The 17,059-nt window shown below is 53.9% G+C and overlaps 6 protein-coding genes across 6 annotated transcripts; 2 read left to right on the plus strand and 4 right to left on the minus strand.

Annotated features, from left to right (window-relative positions):
• Window positions 1-2: 2 nt before the first annotated feature.
• PODANS_1_10920 (uncharacterized protein) lies at window positions 3-1,383 on the minus strand (the record flags this gene model as incomplete). The annotated part of the gene is made up of 4 exons (XM_001908720.1): window positions 3-544; window positions 711-1,043; window positions 1,238-1,265; window positions 1,330-1,383. Coding segments are annotated over 4 exons (957 nt in total), but the record flags the coding sequence as incomplete, so codon positions are not given.
• An 879-nt stretch (window positions 1,384-2,262) lies between these two features.
• PODANS_1_10930 (uncharacterized protein) lies at window positions 2,263-3,158 on the minus strand (the record flags this gene model as incomplete). Its single annotated transcript, XM_001908721.1, has 3 exons — window positions 2,263-2,280; window positions 2,337-3,056; window positions 3,117-3,158. The coding sequence occupies 3 exons, from the start codon at window positions 3,156-3,158 to the stop codon at window positions 2,263-2,265; spliced, it is 780 nt and encodes a 259-aa protein (XP_001908756.1).
• An 826-nt stretch (window positions 3,159-3,984) lies between these two features.
• On the minus strand, window positions 3,985-6,010 carry PODANS_1_10940 (uncharacterized protein; the record flags this gene model as incomplete). The annotated part of the gene is made up of 4 exons (XM_001908722.1): window positions 3,985-4,631; window positions 4,702-5,129; window positions 5,204-5,679; window positions 5,771-6,010. The coding sequence occupies 4 exons, from the start codon at window positions 6,008-6,010 to the stop codon at window positions 3,985-3,987; spliced, it is 1,791 nt and encodes a 596-aa protein (XP_001908757.1).
• Window positions 6,011-7,361: 1,351 nt separating this feature from the next.
• Window positions 7,362-7,807, plus strand: PODANS_1_10950 (uncharacterized protein; the record flags this gene model as incomplete). The annotated part of the gene is made up of 2 exons (XM_001908723.1): window positions 7,362-7,433; window positions 7,493-7,807. 2 exons carry the CDS (start codon window positions 7,362-7,364, stop codon window positions 7,805-7,807), a joined length of 387 nt encoding a protein of 128 aa, XP_001908758.1.
• A 668-nt stretch (window positions 7,808-8,475) lies between these two features.
• On the minus strand, window positions 8,476-13,830 carry PODANS_1_10960 (uncharacterized protein; the record flags this gene model as incomplete). The annotated part of the gene is made up of 3 exons (XM_001908724.1): window positions 8,476-8,869; window positions 8,929-12,459; window positions 12,530-13,830. 3 exons carry the CDS (start codon window positions 13,828-13,830, stop codon window positions 8,476-8,478), a joined length of 5,226 nt encoding a protein of 1,741 aa, XP_001908759.1.
• Window positions 13,831-14,938: 1,108 nt separating this feature from the next.
• Window positions 14,939-16,726, plus strand: PODANS_1_10970 (uncharacterized protein; the record flags this gene model as incomplete). Its single annotated transcript, XM_001908725.1, has 2 exons — window positions 14,939-15,401; window positions 15,588-16,726. The coding sequence occupies 2 exons, from the start codon at window positions 14,939-14,941 to the stop codon at window positions 16,724-16,726; spliced, it is 1,602 nt and encodes a 533-aa protein (XP_001908760.1).
• Window positions 16,727-17,059: the final 333 nt, after the last annotated feature.

Below are 17,059 nucleotides of genomic sequence, written 5' to 3' on the forward strand. Positions count from 1 at the left end.
CCCCTGCTCGCACGGCCCGCACCTGGCGGCGCACAAAAGACAAAGGGGATAAGACGAGGCCGTATGGGGATGCAGACGCCCGTGGCCATCTGCTCCAACCGTCCCTCCAACCCCTCCGCCGTCTTGGCCAACACCTCATGCATACTCCCCAACACCCTCTCCGCCGCCCTCGCCAAAGGCAACTCCAACGCACCAACCCCATCCTCACTCAACCAGCTTCTTCTAGTATCTAACCCCGGCTCTGTCGATGTAGAAGCGTCACAAACCGCCTCCCTCATCCTCACAACCATCAACGCGGCAAACATGTCCCCCGTCCCGGAGAAGTAGCAATCAATCGCCGGAAAGGAGATCTTGAACGCTCTGGGCTGTTTTGTACTCGTCATTGACGACCCGACAACGCTGAGGGTTTTTTTGTTGCCTGGGGTGTCGGGGTCTGTGTCGTCGGGAAGTGAGAGCGAGGTTATGACGATGTGTGGGACGCCGTAGCGGGAGTGGAGGACCTCAATCGCCTTGCCCAAGCTGAGCATATCCGTGATTTTCACCTCTGATAGCAGCCTGGTGTATTGTTAGCAGCCCCTTCATTCCTACCATCACAATCCATAACCACCTCGTGCCCCCCGCCCCCCTCCCCAAAAAAAAGAAACAAAAAGGGAAAACTCACTCAGCCTCAAACTGATTAGGCAAACACAAATCCGCCTTTCCCGCCAAGCCCCGGTACACAGGGACAACATCACCTCCGACATACAGATTCCCATTATCCCCCATTACCGGGTCCAGCACCCAAAAGAACCTTCCCTCCGCTCTGGACTTGAGTTCCTCCGCAATCCTCCCCACAGCCCCCAGCGCCTCCGCCCCAGGTACATACCCCGAGAGCATCATATCAAAGTCATCCAAAAACGACTGCTTAAGCCCCGACCACAGATCGAGGATATGCTCAGGTGTCGAGCGGGTGCCCGTCCACTGCCCGTAGCCGGTGTGGTTGGAAAAGTCGACCGTGTTCAGGGCCGCGACGTCGCAGCCGAGGGATTGCATGGTGAAGGTTGCTATTTTGTTGCCGACGTATCTTGCGTTCTTGGGTGTCAGCAGGGGGCCATGCGGTGGGTGAACAGGGAGAGATGGGTGTTGGTTGAGTAGTGAGTCGAAAACTCATATCTTACAACCAAACCCAAACGAAGTGGCGAAGATATATCATGATGGCAGCGGTAGTGAGAGTGAGGGCAGAGAGGTAAAGACTCACCCAGAAACGACCTTTCAAAACCATTAGCCTAACCACTCTCTCTAATATATACCACAAAAAGAAAAAAAAAGAAAAAAAGATCAACACCGTACATGGCTCGCAATAGCCAACACCCTCGTTTCTGGCACCGGTGGCTCTGCGCTCATCTTGAAAGGAGGTTGTTGGCGATATAATGCGCCTTTCGGATCTATACGTATGCGACAAGCCCTGGTAATGTTTGCGCGGGCACCTCAACGACAAGCACCGGAGCGGGCGACGGGGCAAAGAATCCGGGGCGGCAGCTGTATTCAAAAATCGAGCGGGTATACCGGCCGAAAATGCAAATAGTAGTTAGTGTGCAGGAATATAAATAAATAAAAAAGTGAAGATGTGACGTCCGTCATGTCATATAAAAAGTAATGTTCTAGAAAGAGCCGGTGACTCGACTTCTAAAACCATCCTAAAAATCCATAAGCGATATCGCCCTCCTTCCCCCCCCCCCCAAAACCCCAGCCACGAACGCCCGATCAAAAACGTCAGCCCTTCACCGAAACCCAAGATCCTGGCATCCTCCCAAGCTACTAATAAACCGGGCACATGGCGAAAAAAAGGGTTCTAGAAACAGACTGCGCGGACCCAAGCAAGGTGTCTAGCTAGACTCATGCACATGGTATTTACCCCGCCATCCATGAGACTGCCCCGCACCCATTCTCCAAAAGTGCTGAGACCGCCACAGCGATGCCCAAAAGATGGGACGAGAGGGATTCTAGACATCAAATACAAGTCTGACCAAAAAAAGAAAGAAAAACCGGTTATGCCAACAATGCAATATGGCACCAAGACAGACTTCATTAACCCCCATGCACCTGCCCCAAAATCGTTACCAAATGGTGGTTGACAACTATTAACATGTTGATACACACTCCCACAAAAAGTACATCTACCACACCAATCTTGCAGGTATCCATGCACAAGGTCAACTCCATCTGATTGTATACGTGACGGTCGTTATCGTTTTAGATTGCGCTTCCTCTCCATCGCGGCCATTACTCCTCGTCGCCGATCTGTATAACCGTTAGCTTGAACTCTTCCAAGACAGAAATGGGTGGTGAGACATTACCTTTGGCGCAAGGTAGAAGCGGAGATAGCTGCCACCCTCCAGACCATACTCCACCATCAAGGGCACCTCAGCCGACAAGCAAAGCTTGACCTGGTTCGACAACGGCTGCGCCTTGCAAAAGTTGGTGAGATATTTCAGAGAAAAGGTCAGAGCAACCGGCTCGCTCAACTCAATCTCGACCGTCTCGTTGGGCTTGTCAACAGGCGTGTGTTGTCTCAGAGTAATAGACCCGTTGCCGATATCACCAGTCGAAGAAAACTTGACACCGTCCTTGGTCGCCTCGATAGTAACAGACTCCGACATGGCCATGAGATCAGTCGTGATGCGCTTGAACTCGGCTGATGGCATGCTGATGGTGGCGGCATACTCGGTGTCGGGGATGCCCAAGTGCTCCTGGTCAATGTCCATGAGCTTAAGGTCGTACTCGGAGATTCTGTCCTGGGCGGTCGCCTCGAAAACCAAGTTCAGCACATCGGGGGCGTCCTCGGCCTTGAGGGTCAACGTGTCGTCACGGCCGGCCGCGCGCAGCACCTTGGTAAGGGAGGTGAGGTTGACGCCGAGGGCAATGTTGCGGTCGCAGCGGAAGGGAGAGAAGGCTTCAGCCTTGAGCATCATGGAAACGAGGGCGACGTGGCTGTTGTCCATGGCCTGGAGGGCAATGCCGCTGTCATTGCAGTCAAAGTTGCAATCCTGGACGAGGTCCTTGATGGCATCGACGGCCTGTTGAGACAAGTTGTCAATCACCAAGCAGCTCGAAGAATCAATGGCGCCAAAACTCACACTCTTGAAGAGATTCGCCGTGTCCAACCGAGCTTCAAGCATTGCTATTGGGGGATATCGTCAGCTTCTGGTGTCGGTCGAGGGGCTAGGCCGCAAGGTGCCGTGACGACAGCGGTCTGTCTGCAGGGAATTCTTACTGAATGTGGATGGGTGAAGTTAGTGGCAAAGGTAGTGATATAGGTCGAGGGTATCGAGAGCGACCAGAGCTGTGCTGCTGGAAGAAGTCGCGGCGGTCGTCGTGGAAAGATCTTGGGTCGAAATGTTGTTGAGTTCTGAGTGGGAGAAGGCAAAAGAAAGTGGAACGCGACAACGCGCTTTTGGTGGTTGCCCGAAAAGACGCGACCAGGGGTTTGATTGATTCCTTGTTTTGGCCTAGCGCCTTTGGTTGCCTATGCCAGCTGTCAAATGTTGAATCATGGCCCCCCCCCCCCTTATCTCATAGAGCCTCACACCGACATTTTGTTTTGGTTTTGGTTTTCCAATCGCTCAATGGCATATATTGAACTGCTCAATACCATGTCCCAATTATCTAATTACAAAAAACATGTGCTGAATAAACACATAAAGTCCACCAACATTCCCTCCAGCAATTTTCCCTGCTGCCATCCCATAACGCCTCCCTCGATAGTCCTGTTTCCCAAAAACATTTTGAATAGTGCGAACCATTCCAGCAGAAAATATAAAGATCAAAAAGAAGGGGGAAAAAATATAGGCGGGAAGCGTTTCTATACAAGCCTCCATCTAGTTAAAAAAACACTAGGCGATAATGCGTATGACTGACTGACCCCAAGCCTGAGCTGATCGATGCGAGGGTGAAAAGAGGAAAAAGGTGGAAAGATCGTTTGTGTTGTTTTTATCGTCATAAGAATCATAATGATACGCGCGCTGGGGCGGGCATGGTGGATCGTTTGGGCCGGAGGTTGATGACCATTTCAAGCTCCTTGAGCATGCCTCGACTGGCATCGGCGTCTTGCCTGATGGACTCTCGTCTCTCCCGTTCCTCCTTCATCCTGACGATGCGCTCTTCTCTGGTGAGCATGCTTCGAGGCCGTGTTGGTGGGAGAGAAACAGCCTCGAACACTTCGGCTTCGTCGTCACCCTTAGCGCTCCCGAAGCTCGAACTGCTCGGTGATTCGCCGGTAAGAGCCTTGAACGCTTCCAAGGCCCCACCTTCCTCGACAGTGGTGAGGCCGCTCAGAGATGTTGCCGGTGATAGCATGGTGCTGATGGAAGAGAGTCGCTTCTCGTTCCGGTCGATACCCGATGCCAGCGCTGCTTTGCCCTCCTCCCAAGCTTGTTGCAGGAGCTTGAGGTCCTGGCCAATGGACTCATACTGGGCCATGAGATTTAGACCCAGCTCAGACACGTCTTCGGCCTCGTTGAGTGTTCTCTCAGACTCCTCTCGTAACAACGCGAGCTTGGCTTGAAGTCCACGGATGCCCGTGGACAAAGAGTTGAGTTTTTGAAACTGAGATCGTCGCCTCTCTCGGTTTGGTGATAATGGGAATTTGGACTCTTGAACCGTGGGGAAAGCTATTCCGTGTCAGCGAATTGCAACCAGATTCAAGCCGCGCGAAAGGCTTACTCTCTTCCTCGTCGAGGATTTGCCGGACCTTGGACAAACCCTCGTCCGTCGCCTCGGTCAGGGCACGAAGGCTCTCGACAGCCGTTGACCACCGCAAAAAGTCCGTGTTGTCTCCGGTAGCCTCCAAAGCGAGCAACGAGCACAGGAAAATCTTCCTGATGGTATGAAACCTGGCAGCTGCAATTTTCAGTGTCTTGACAGACTCTGGATCGTCAAACTCGCGATCCGAGAAACCCTGCATAGCATCAGAGATATCAAAATCGCTGATATCATAGACATCGTGGAACTTTTCGATATCCAACTGCTCTGAAAATCCCTTGATCACTGATGACACTTTGATGTACGTCTTGATCATCTCAGCCAAACGGGCCTTTAGCGTCTTCCGTAGTCTGCTACATCGGCGAGTCTGGCTTCTGTCCTCTAACCGGCTGATAGGGGGCAACGGAGCGCTTCTGAACTTGAGTTAGTTTCGGGACATGGCAATGGGGCCGGTTCATCTTACAGCCTGTAGCCCCTTGAGACGAGCTCCACCTCCTGGATAAGGGACAGCGCCGCGCTCGAGACACCATCAAAGTCTTGCGACTTGGCCACGAATGCAGACACCTCGGCCAGTGCCTGATTCCTAAGATATCGTATCCACTGCTGGCGGATGTAGAAGTGCGCCACCAGACCGAACCCAACAAGCACCACCGTCGTGAATGCAATCTTCCCCTTTGTCAACTGGGCATATCCTCCCATGTACACCCATCGAATCACACACGCTACCACCAGGGCGCCCGTAGCCGTTATTAATATTCCCGTTGACGTTGGAACCACCACGTTCTGCGGAACATCCGACGCATCCCTATTTCGGTTGAAGTAGTTGTAGTTCCCCGTAATCGAGTGCCCAGCTAATAGTTGTGAGGCGACGATGGTGTATCTGAACTGCTCGATAAACTTGAGGTTGTCGGCCCGATCTATTCTCGATGCTACAGCCTTCTGCCAAACGAACAAATCGTTAGCGACGTCACCATGCAGCGCGCTGCGGCAACAGCAAAAGAAAAGAAAAAAAGAGGCAAAAGCGGCTTACCGAGTATGAAAGATGTAGCGACCCCAGCCTGCTCGTCCTGTTCCGCGGGACATCCAGCCGCAGCGGATCCGGAATCTTACTCCGGAAGCGCTTCTTGATGGTCGGACGTCCTACCGGAGCAAAGGACGGGCTCGATGGCGGCGACACATCGTGCTCTGAGACCTCGGGCGTGCTCCAGTCCAGCTGTTTGTCGCCTTGGTCTGTGATGAATAGGGGTATCAGTATTGCCCAGGATGCCATCTTGTTTGTTGTGGCCGGAAGAGTGAAAAGATGGACTGACCGTGCAGATATTCGTCGAGGGGAGAGTGGTCCTGAATAACGGTCTCCATCAAAGCAAAGTGTCGCGATGCCAGTTCCCCATCTGCCCGCCACTGCGCACCCCTAGAGACCCGACCGTTTTGTTTCGCAATCCCTCCCGATATTTGTTGTCGCACAAAGGGGCTCGCAGACGTCACACGATGCGGTCACACGTGAGTGGTTCCGGGTGGTTGTCGTGGGACAAGAAAGGGAGGCCGTCGGGTGGTGGTGGTTGGTGGTGTGGTATGTACTGTAAAGGAGTGGCGGCGACAAGTCGTTTAGCGCTAGGGGTGGCCGGTTGTGGTTGTGGTGGTGGTGGGCTTTACGAATAGCCGCTGTGCATGTTTCTATCGTGGTCGCGGCCAGTGGCTGGAAGATGTGTGTATATCGGGGACGGGTGACAAGACGGAGACCGGGCGACCTCTTGGGGTGAGTGGGTGATGCTTTTGAGAGTCAGGGAACAGGTGGACAGGAAGCTAGAGCTGCAATCGAAGGAGTCGATGGCCGAAAATAACAACAAATGCACTGGGAAGGTCGCTAAAGGCTCTCATTAAAAGTCGGGGGTTAGCTGCGAAGCTTCTGGTGGATTGAGCATCCCTGTCACGTAGCCTTCATTTAAGAAGCACAATGCGGAAATAATGTCCAGGGTCTGGCTTCCTTTACATCATCTCGGTGCACTCGGCCCGTCATAGGAGCATGTCTTGAATTCTGCAGTCGGTCTATCCTGTCCTCGGGAGCAGCCTATGGCAGCTTCAGATGCAGCTTCAAGATATTCAACTCGAAGCATCATCTTGAAATACCTGCTCACACCCAAGTAAGTTCAGTGAGATAATGCCACAGGGCAGTGCAGCAGGGGAATGGCATCTTTTATTCCCAGCGGACAATTGCCCAATCTCGGCCCTCAAAAAACGGTCATTACCGTACCTACCGTATCGATACGGGACCCGTGCTCCGGGGCCCCACACAAGCTGGCCCCTGGCCCATGTTCATTTCCAACTGGCGGACCCAAACAACCCGTTTGAGCGGGCGGGTCCTCCCAAGAGGCGCTGCATTGAGCCTCAGCGATCGCGATAATCATCACTTCCAGCATCACACATATCAAAAACAACCACCAGTCAAACCTCCGCCGATTGTCATTCGCCCCGCGCAGACTAACATACCCCATCTCACGGAAGTTTCCATTCCCTCTACTCCGTACCAACCACTTGGCTCTGTCCTGCGCCCCAGACCTGTCACCGCACCCAACCGCGGCCGCAACACCAAACCCTCCCCCCAAACCCATAAACCAACCACGATGCCCTCCCAGCAAGAACTCGACTTTCAAATCTCCCCACTAGTTCAAGAATCACTAGTCCACAACACCCGAGTACGTCCCCCCGAACCCAACCAAAAACCACGACCCACTAACTGACCTACCCCCCATAGACCCTCCACAACCTCCAATCCCTCACAGCCTCCCTCTTCGGCGTCGGCGCCGGCATTTTAGGTCTAGAGTCCTACTCCGGCTTCCTCTTCTACCTCGTCTTCTCCCTCATCACAACCCTCCTCTTCTACGCTCTGAGAATAGCTCCCACGGCGATATCCTCCCCCTCTTCTTCTTCTTCCTCCACCACCTCAAAAGGAGGCGTCCTGTCCCGGTATTTCAGGAGTCCGCTCGATTTCTGGACAGCGGGGCTCACGAACGGGCTGGCGGGGTTTATTCTGACTTGGACGCTGTTTTATGGGTTGGTGAGGGCATGAGGGTGGGAAGGGGCTTTGGGACTGACGGGATGATGTGTAGATATTGACGGGCGGGGGTATGGAAAAGAAAATACATCAAAGACTCTTGGGTTTTTTCGACCATGATGATGGGATTGACAAGGAGGGTGATATCACGCTTCTTTTCATGGACCTATCTATTGGTCAGCCAAACACAAATAACAATCATCAACTAGATAAATGCCCGAATTCATACACACCTAACTATCTAACCTATACTATTCGTTTCGGTATTTAAATCTCTAGGCGACAGACACACCAGCATGTCTACCTACCTTGTCTTTTCGTGCTATTATTCAACAACAACAACAACAACACCCCAAAACAACATCAAAAGCCTTCCTTTAAACACGCCAGAAACCTAAATAAAACAAAAAAAAAGCCCCAGAAGCAAGCAAAAGCAGATACAAAAAAAAACACCATAATTCCAGACACCATCAACCATCGAAAAGAAAAGGCTAAAGAAAAAAAAAGAAAAAAACTAAAAACAAAAAGAGGTATCATATTCACAAAGAGTTACAAAACTCAAAGTCCTCCCCCCTCAAGATAATTCCTCCCAATCCTTTACCCCCTCCCTCCATCCCAATATCCTAACCCTTTCAATCCCTTCATCATCTTCATCACTCATACACCATTTTCTCCCACCCCCTTTACTGCGTCCTATAAAACTTCTTATAAACCAAATGCAACAGCAAGTTCACATTCAGCTTCAAGCAACCCCCTTCAAACAGCTGCATAAACTGATGCGCCTCAAACTGCGCCTGCAGCAAGTCCTCAATCGGCACCAGCGCGCTCGCGCCAGGAATCTGGATGTGTCCCCTGCTCCCCTCCAGGCTAAAAACGCCAACCTCGTCGCACGAGATGGTCAGGTTGATCTGCCCCCACTCCCTCTCCGGTATCCCCGCCCACGAGACCAACACCCCCTTGTCGTTGAGCGCGCGGGCGGAATACTTGTACGACCCAAACTTGGGCACCCGGCCGGACCGCTCCAGCTCCCGTTGGTGGTTGTACTGTTTTGTGAAGGGGAGGAGGAAGCGTTTTTTCCTGTTGCGAACAAAGTTAGCTTGTGTGTCAACACCGAGTAGAAAGGAGGAAAAACATACCCTTTCTTGTTCTGCAGCGTAGCCATGGCTTGCTCAATGTAGTCGTCGTATGACTTCCTCTGCTGCTCCAAATACCTCGCCTTCTCGTGCAAGTTACTCAACGTCATCCTCACCCCCTCCAGCTCCCTCTGCCTCTGCACCCTCCTCCTGCTCTTCGTCCTGATGTCCAGGGCAATCGCATTCAGAATATCCTGATAGTAATTATGCCTCGATATCCTCCCAATCTGCTCCAGCCTCATCACGTTCTCCAGCGCCATCCTCTTCAGCTCGTAATAGCTCATGCGCGTAACATCAACCATGTTCGCATCCGAGTACGCGCCCTTGGTGTTGCTCCCGTTGGAAAAGTCATCCCTCAGCAGCATCTGCCACTTGTGCTCGTCGTCCTGCGTGATGGGCTTCACCAAGATCTCCATGAGGTTGGTGCCAGTTTGAACGCGAATGATGTACAAGATGCACCTCTTGGTCTCCATAAACAGCGCCTTGACTTCCGCGTCAGGGTCCGCCACATCGTGCAGCTTGGGCGTCAGAAACATTTGAATGTCGGTCGACCCGGCAGCCGTCATCTCGCTCTCGTTGTGCTTGGCGCTTCCCAGATCTTGCATGATCTCCCGAAGCATATCATCCCTGTTCGGGCAGAGATGAATCAGCTCCGACGCGATCAAGTTGTGAATCGCAAAGATATCCGCCATCTTGATGTACAACGTCGGCTTGTTCTTCGCGTAAAGATCGTTGTACTCATCAATATCAAACGTCCTCTCCGCATCCGGCACCGCAATCAACGCCTCCGTCAACCCCGTCAACCGCTCAATGCTCTCCGCAATGAACGCATTCAACGGCTGGAGATAGACGTTATCCCCACCAAACTGCCTCCCCGAAGCCATCTGGCTGAGCACCTTGGCCACCTCGCCCAGATTCCTCTTCTGGAGCGGGCTAAGCTGCTTCTCAACCACACCGACATTCTCCGGCGCCGTCAGCGCAGGTTGCAGATAGAACTTCCACAGCCAGTTCATCACCACGTTCAACAACCTGACCGGGTCCTCCCTCTGAAACCTCTGCCTCAACGCCTCGAAGATCTGCTTGCAGACAAACCGGAGCCCATACGGCATCCTCGGCAGCAGATCCTCCAGCGCGAACAAAAACTGATCGCAAATCTCCCTCAAGTCGCGCAGGTGATCAATAAAGACTTGTTTGGTCTCCGGATCCTTGATCGCAAGCTCTCGGGGAATGTCCAAAGGGCGACTGCTCGGCCGACCAGTCCTCAGCTCTTCGTTGTTGATGGCAGACCGGTAAATCTGCATAGGATCGCTCTCCAGATCCAGCTCCGGGTCCTCGATGATATTGTCGCGGATCAAAGGACCAAGCAGATCCCGCAGGTACTTCCTGTCCCGCGGCGATCTGGTGTAGTTCTGCAGCAGCTTCGACCAGAAAAAGTTGCCCCTGAGATAATCCTGCAAACTATTGCAAGCATCCACCTCCTCCCCAATCGCCCTCCCAATAAGCTTCAGGAGATAATACTCCTCCCTCCTCTTCTGCGCATACCCAAACAGGCTCATCATCAGCAACTCAATCCTCTTGCACTCCTTCTCCGCCGTCCCCACCTCCCTCAGCCGCTTAAACAGCCTAGCCAGATACTGCGGCTGCGTCTGCAGCGCAAAAAACAGCTGCTGATACGACTCCAGCTTCTTCCTCGACCCCTTGTTCAGTGCCTTCAAATCAAACTGGTTGGCGCTCGACATGGAGCTATTCGCCAGCAGCGTCCCCGTATGGCCGCCATAGTTATGCTGATGCTTGACAACCTCATCCAGCGTGATCTTGTTCTTGACCAGCAGCGCAATCTTGATATCGAGCTGGTCAATGTACTGCTCCAGCATCTCATTCTGGCGAACCTGCTGCACCACCGTCTTGCGCAGCCTTTCAAACTCCACCTCCTCGTTGAAGTCAAAGTCGCTGTCGTTCAACAGGTGGACAAAGTTCTTGACCGCATTGACCGGTGGGTTCTTCCCGCCGGTAAGACTCTTGTAGGCGTCGCCCTGCAGCTTGGCGCGGACCAAGCTCTGGATCTTTACCACCTTTTGCATGTTCTCGTTGAAGAACTTTTTCTTCTCTTCAAACTTGGCCCTGACGATGAACGCCTTTGCCGCAGCCTGGACTTCGGCAACGACGGCTTCATTCTCATCCAGTTCGTCAAGAACTTCAGCAACGCTGCCGCGGAGAAGCATAGCCCTGGCAAGACCCTGCAGCGAGGCAATCTCCATCTCGTTCGTCTCGAGCTGGTCGAGAATCTCGCCTTGCTTCTGTCTGCAGAGCATCCCGCGCACCTGAGCCTGAAGCAGAGTAATCGACTCCTCCTGTTCAGCGAGCGCGTCGAGGAGGCCCGCAACGCGATTGCGCTCCAGCATGCCTCTGATCTGAGACTGCAAAGAGATGATATTCTCCTCCTCCTCACCCAGGGCCTCAAGCTGTTCCGAGATCTCCCTCCGCACGGCACCAGCCCTAACATACGCCTGAAGCAAGCCCAGGCTTGGCTCCTGTTCCTTAAGCTCAGCCTCAATCCCCTTCACAGTGCTCCTAGCGACCTTGCCCCGGGTGGCAGCCTGCAGTGTCGTGAAAACCGGCTCAAAACTCTCCAGCGCCTCAAGCTGATCGGCAACACGGCTCCTTTCCAGCGCCGCCCTCGCAGCAGCTTGGATCCCAGTAATAGCCGGCATCGCCTCCTCCAGCGCAATCAGATCCCTCTCCACCTCCCTCCTAAGCAACATGCCCCTAACAGCAGCCTGCAACTTCTCCACCGGCGCCTCGCTCTGCCTCACCTCCCTCTGCTGCACCTCCATCTTCTTTCTCGCCAAAAACCCCCTCACCGTCGCCTGGATATCCCTAACCGGCCCCTCCTCCACATCCAACTGCCCAAGCTGCTCCTGTATCCTCCTCCTCTCCAAAAACCCCCTAAACGTCGCCTGAATATCCCTCACCACACCACCCGCCATATCCAACTCGTCCAACTTCTCCCTCACCTCCCTCCTCGCCCTCACCGCCCTAAAAGCACTCTGCAGCTTCACCACCGCCGGCTCCGCCCTCTTGACCTCCCGTTCCCTCATCTCCCTCCCATTCCTAACCAACCACCCCCTAGCAGCAGCCTGCAGTTGCCTAACCACCCGCTCCCGCTCCAACTTCCACTCCACCACCTCTCTCATCATCCCCCCCCTAACCCTACTCTGCAAATCAACCAACCACTCCTCCTCCTCCCACAACCTCTCCATCATCTCCCCCAACCTCATCCTCGCCACCGCCCCCCTAACCTGCGCCTGCAACTCCCTCACACTCTCCTCCGCCTCCCCCAAACTCCCTCTCCACCCTTTCCTCCTCCGTCTCCTCCTCCACCATCTCCTCCACCACCCCAAAATCAGCCCCCATATTCCCAAAACTAGGCATCGCCCCCCCCAGCTTATCCAACCCCCTCTGCATCTTCTCCAGCTCGCTATCCTCAAACTCCAACTGCCCAACCAAATTCCCAATCCTGAACCCCACCACCCCCTTCCGAAACAACAACCAGCTCAGCGCATGGATGCAGTGAATCACCTTGGGAATGTTCTTCTTCTCGTACAGGTCAATCAACTCAAACCTAAACAAGTCCGGCAGCTCAATCTCATCCAGATACCGAAAAAAAATCGCAATATTGTCGCTGTGCCGGTACTGCAACTTCGGGTTCCGAAAAATCTTGAACCTCCTCTCCGGGTTCAACGCCTCCACCACTTCCGCCAGAGTAACTCCATCCCGCAGGGCTTCCTCCAATTCCACAATCGGCGGGATCGCCCGCTGGATGATATCCTCGATCCACTCTTTTGCTTCGCCAATGTGGCAGAGGTATTCGTACGCTTGCAGAAACTGCCTCTGCCTGTCCATCCAGTTTCTGTTTTCCCAGCCAGACTTGGCCGCGGGCCGGTTTGATTTCAAACGGCGACGACCTCTCAACCCGACAACCTCTTGCGTGGCAGAAGTGATGGTACTGAAATCGTCCGATTTGGCCAGCTTGGACAATGTTCGTAGTTCACTGGTCGAGGATCGCCCCAAACTTTCCAGATCCGGCCTAAGAATCGGTGCTACTGTGTGGGCGCTCAGCAGAGGGGGGGGCATGATGCCGACGTCGCTAGGTCGACGGGGTGCCATGACGGTGTCGGATCGAGTCAGAAGCATCGAAGTAGGACGGACGACCGAGGGCCGGTGGTTGCCATGACCTGGGGGTGTTGGTGGGTTTGCCGCGGCCGGCGAGGTTGCTGGTACGAGGGAGCCGCGGCGGGGTGGTGTTGGAGGTTGTGGTGAGGTTGGCGGGGTTCGTTCACGAGGTGACGATAGCGACAGGCTGGCCATATCTAACCTGCCGACGTCGACGCTGCGGCCTCGGGAGTGGTGGCTGGGGATGGCATCAACATTCTGACCCAGATCATAGCGACTGTTACCGATGTCTACACTATAGCCTCGGTCACGGTGGCTGGGAGCGCGGGGTGGTGGTGTTAATGTCGTCGAAGAAGAAGTACCTGGTGGCACCTGGGGGAGTGGTCGGAGCGATTGACGAGCAGCCGAATAGATATTATCCGGTGTTGGTGTGGTGGGCGTAGAGGAATAACTATGAGAAGAACGAAGACTTGGAACCAAGTGGCTGGCCTCGCTTTGCCCTCTCTTGTGGCCGTATCCCGGGTTCGTGGTCGAGTAAACACTGGACGCGGCGGACATGGCGCTGGGGGCTCGACTTAGATTCAGATCGAAAGAAGCAGAAGACACATGGGAATAGCCCGACGAGGCAGATGAGGATGCTGTCGAGGGCTGGCGGTAAATATCGGAAGAGCGATAGTCGGCTGTGTGCGACTGGCGCAACGGGTGCGGCCTGTGCGACGACGACGACGGCATTGTATGTGTGCTACTACCGTTGCTGTTGTTGTTTTGGCTCAAATTTCGGGTTGCACGGGATGGCAGTCGTCGACAACATTAGATCGCTGAATAGAACAGCTTCCTCTCCCTTGCTCAGAGTGCCAAGCAATGACGATGGGGGATCCTCTTTGGAGGGGTTGGGGTGAGGGGAGGGTTGGTTATGTGCCGGGTCGGTCGGTGTCTGATGGATGTCGATAATGTCTAGCGCCGAGCGAGCGCAAACACGTCCTGCTCTGCTCTGTCTATCCTTAAACAAACAGTACACGAAGTAAAAGGCAGAAAGAATCCTTGCCAATGCCAACGCCGGCGCACAGCGCAAAAAAAGTTCGGATGATGAATTGGTGGTTTAAAGAAGGGTCATTCTATACCAGTCGAGACTCGAGAGCCGCATGGAGAGCATGGAGGGGATGGATGATATTATCGAAGGTGTGGGAGGCCAATGACCAGGGGTGTCGGCCAGGTTTAGTGGTTGCGGCCTGAGAGGGGAACTGCCTTGTTTACATTTACCGGAGGGCGCCAGGGCAACGGGCTGACGGGACTTCATGTGTGTGGCTCGGTCCTACAAAATCCCGTTCCGCCCTGCGTCTACGGGTCCCCTGTGCCATGTAGATTAAGGGCATCTTGGGAACTGTGGTAGCACCAATTGTTTGGAAGCGAGACACGTGGTTGACCCGAAAAGTAAACAAGAAGGACTTAGAGATATCATGGAGCAATTGCTCTGTTATTTCAAGAGCTCTCATCTGAAGACGCATGACCGAGAATATGTGAGCTGCCCCGGAGCATCAATTTGAGTTGACGGAGTTCCAAGTCTAGCCAGGCCCGTGCGCCTAGAGCAGCACCGATGCTCCACCCCTGACACATTCACCGCCCGGCAATTGCCCCGCATCCCACCCACTCTAAAAATTTCTGGTGGCATAAAAAGATTTTCAGAGGCGACTCTGAGATTTTCTTTTCCTCTTCTCTTGGGGGGGAACAGTTGGCTGATTCTCAAAGGACCTGTCCTTTCTGTCTCCCCCCTCGCTCGCATCAACAATCTCTTGCTTCACAACCACCAGTCTATCCCACAGATCTCAGTCAACGCGCAGAAATGTCGTCCGACCAAGTTCTTGACTGGCGCAAGGCCGAGGAGGTGCTCAACGAGTACAAGAGTCGCGATGGCCTCAGTGTCCATGAGCTCATGGACGCCAAGGCCCATGGCGGTCTCACCTACAACGACTTCCTTGTTCTCCCCGGCTACATTGGCTTCCCTGCCTCTGCCGTCACTCTCGACTCCAAGATCACCAAGAAGATCACCCTGAAGACCCCTCTCGTGTCCTCGCCCATGGACACCGTCACCGAGCACGAGATGGCCATCCACATGGCCCTTCAGGGTGGTCTCGGTGTCATCCACCACAACTGCTCTCCCCAGGCCCAGGCCGACTTTGTCCGCAAGGTCAAGCGCTATGAGAACGGTTTTATCCTCGACCCCGTTGTCATCAGCCGTGAGACCACCGTCGGCGAGGCCAAGGCCCTCAAGGAGAAGTGGGGATTTGGTGGTTTTCCCGTCACAGGTTAGTTTTCTTGCTCTCCCCAACTCTCTCTGCCACATGATTACAAACCTTACTTTCGTTCCACCAAATCGACCTATGTGTCATGAGGACTCAATATCACTGAAAATTATGATCGTGGCACCATTCTATCACTTTCTAAGCTCTGCAGCTCATCAAGGATTGCACGCTAACAAACTGTGATTACAGAGTCCGGCAAGCTCGGTTCCAAACTTTTGGGTATCGTCACCAACCGTGACATCCAGTTCGAAGATGACTTTGAGAAGCCCATCTCCGAGGTCATGGTGACCGATCTCATCACGGCCCACGACGGTGTTGACCTCCTCGAGGCCAACAAGATCCTTGCTGCTTCCAAGAAGGGCAAGCTCCCAATCGTTGATTCCGATGGAAACCTCGTTTCAATGATTTCCCGCTCCGATTTGACTAAGAACCTCCACTTCCCCCTCGCTTCCAAGGCTGCCGACTCCAAGCAGCTCATCTGCGCCGCCGCCATCGGTACCCGTCCCGAGGACAAGGCCCGTCTTGCCGGCCTTGTTGAGGCTGGCCTCGACATTGTCATCCTGGACTCGTCTCAGGGTAACTCGATGTACCAGATCGAGATGATCAAGTGGATCAAGAACGAGTACCCTGACCTCGAGGTCATTGGTGGCAACGTTGTCACCCGTGAGCAGGCTGCTGCTCTCATCGCCGCCGGTGTCGACGGTCTCCGTATTGGTATGGGCTCCGGCTCTGCCTGCATCACCCAGGAGGTCATGGCCGTCGGTCGTCCCCAGGCTACCTCCGTCTACAATGTTGCTGCTTTCGCCGCCAGATTCGGTGTTCCCTGCATTGCCGACGGTGGTGTCCAGAATGTTGGCCATATTGTCAAGGGCATTGCCCTTGGTGCCTCCACCGTCATGATGGGCGGTCTCCTTGCTGGTACCACCGAGTCTCCCGGTACTTCCTTCGTCTCCCGCGAGGGTAAGCTCGTCAAGGCCTACCGCGGCATGGGTTCCATCGACGCCATGCAGGACAAGAAGGCTGGTGGTGGTGGCAAGGACAGCCAGAAGAGCAATGCTGGCACTGCCCGCTACTTCTCCGAGGGCGACTCCGTCCTTGTTGCTCAGGGTGTCTCTGGTGCCGTTGCCCACCGTGGCTCCGTCAGCAAGTTCGTCCCCTACCTCGCTGCCGGTCTCAAGCACTCCCTCCAGGACATGGGCATGACCAGCGTCGAGGAGCTCCACAAGCAGGTCGAGGCCGGCATTGTCCGCTTCGAGATTCGCACCCCCAGCGCTCAGCTCGAGGGCGGTGTGAACATGGAGTCCTATGAGAAGAAGCTCTATGCTTAAATGACAAAATCTTTTATGGAGAAATGATGATACCAGGCGGACAAGAAATTGGGAATGGGACAGGAGGGCAGTGTTGGTTGGGATTCAAAACGGCGTTTACGTGGGAAAGGGAAAAAAAATGGGTGCATTGATCACGGACACGATTCCTCTCGTAATATTGAGGATCGGTCGAGTGGAGAGCGGGAGTGTGGTTGCTCCTTTTTTTCTATCCATTATTTTAGCGTTCTTTGCTCTCCGGATAGTATATAGAGTCTAGCACCGATTTGATTTCAAATAGATCGATATTGAGTGTCCACTTTTGACTTTTGTCTCAATGTGAATTCTCGATCTCAG

Source organism: Podospora anserina, chromosome 1 (assembly GCF_000226545.1).
Source record: "Podospora anserina S mat+ genomic DNA chromosome 1, supercontig 2".
NCBI classification, from domain to species: domain Eukaryota; kingdom Fungi; phylum Ascomycota; class Sordariomycetes; order Sordariales; family Podosporaceae; genus Podospora; species Podospora anserina.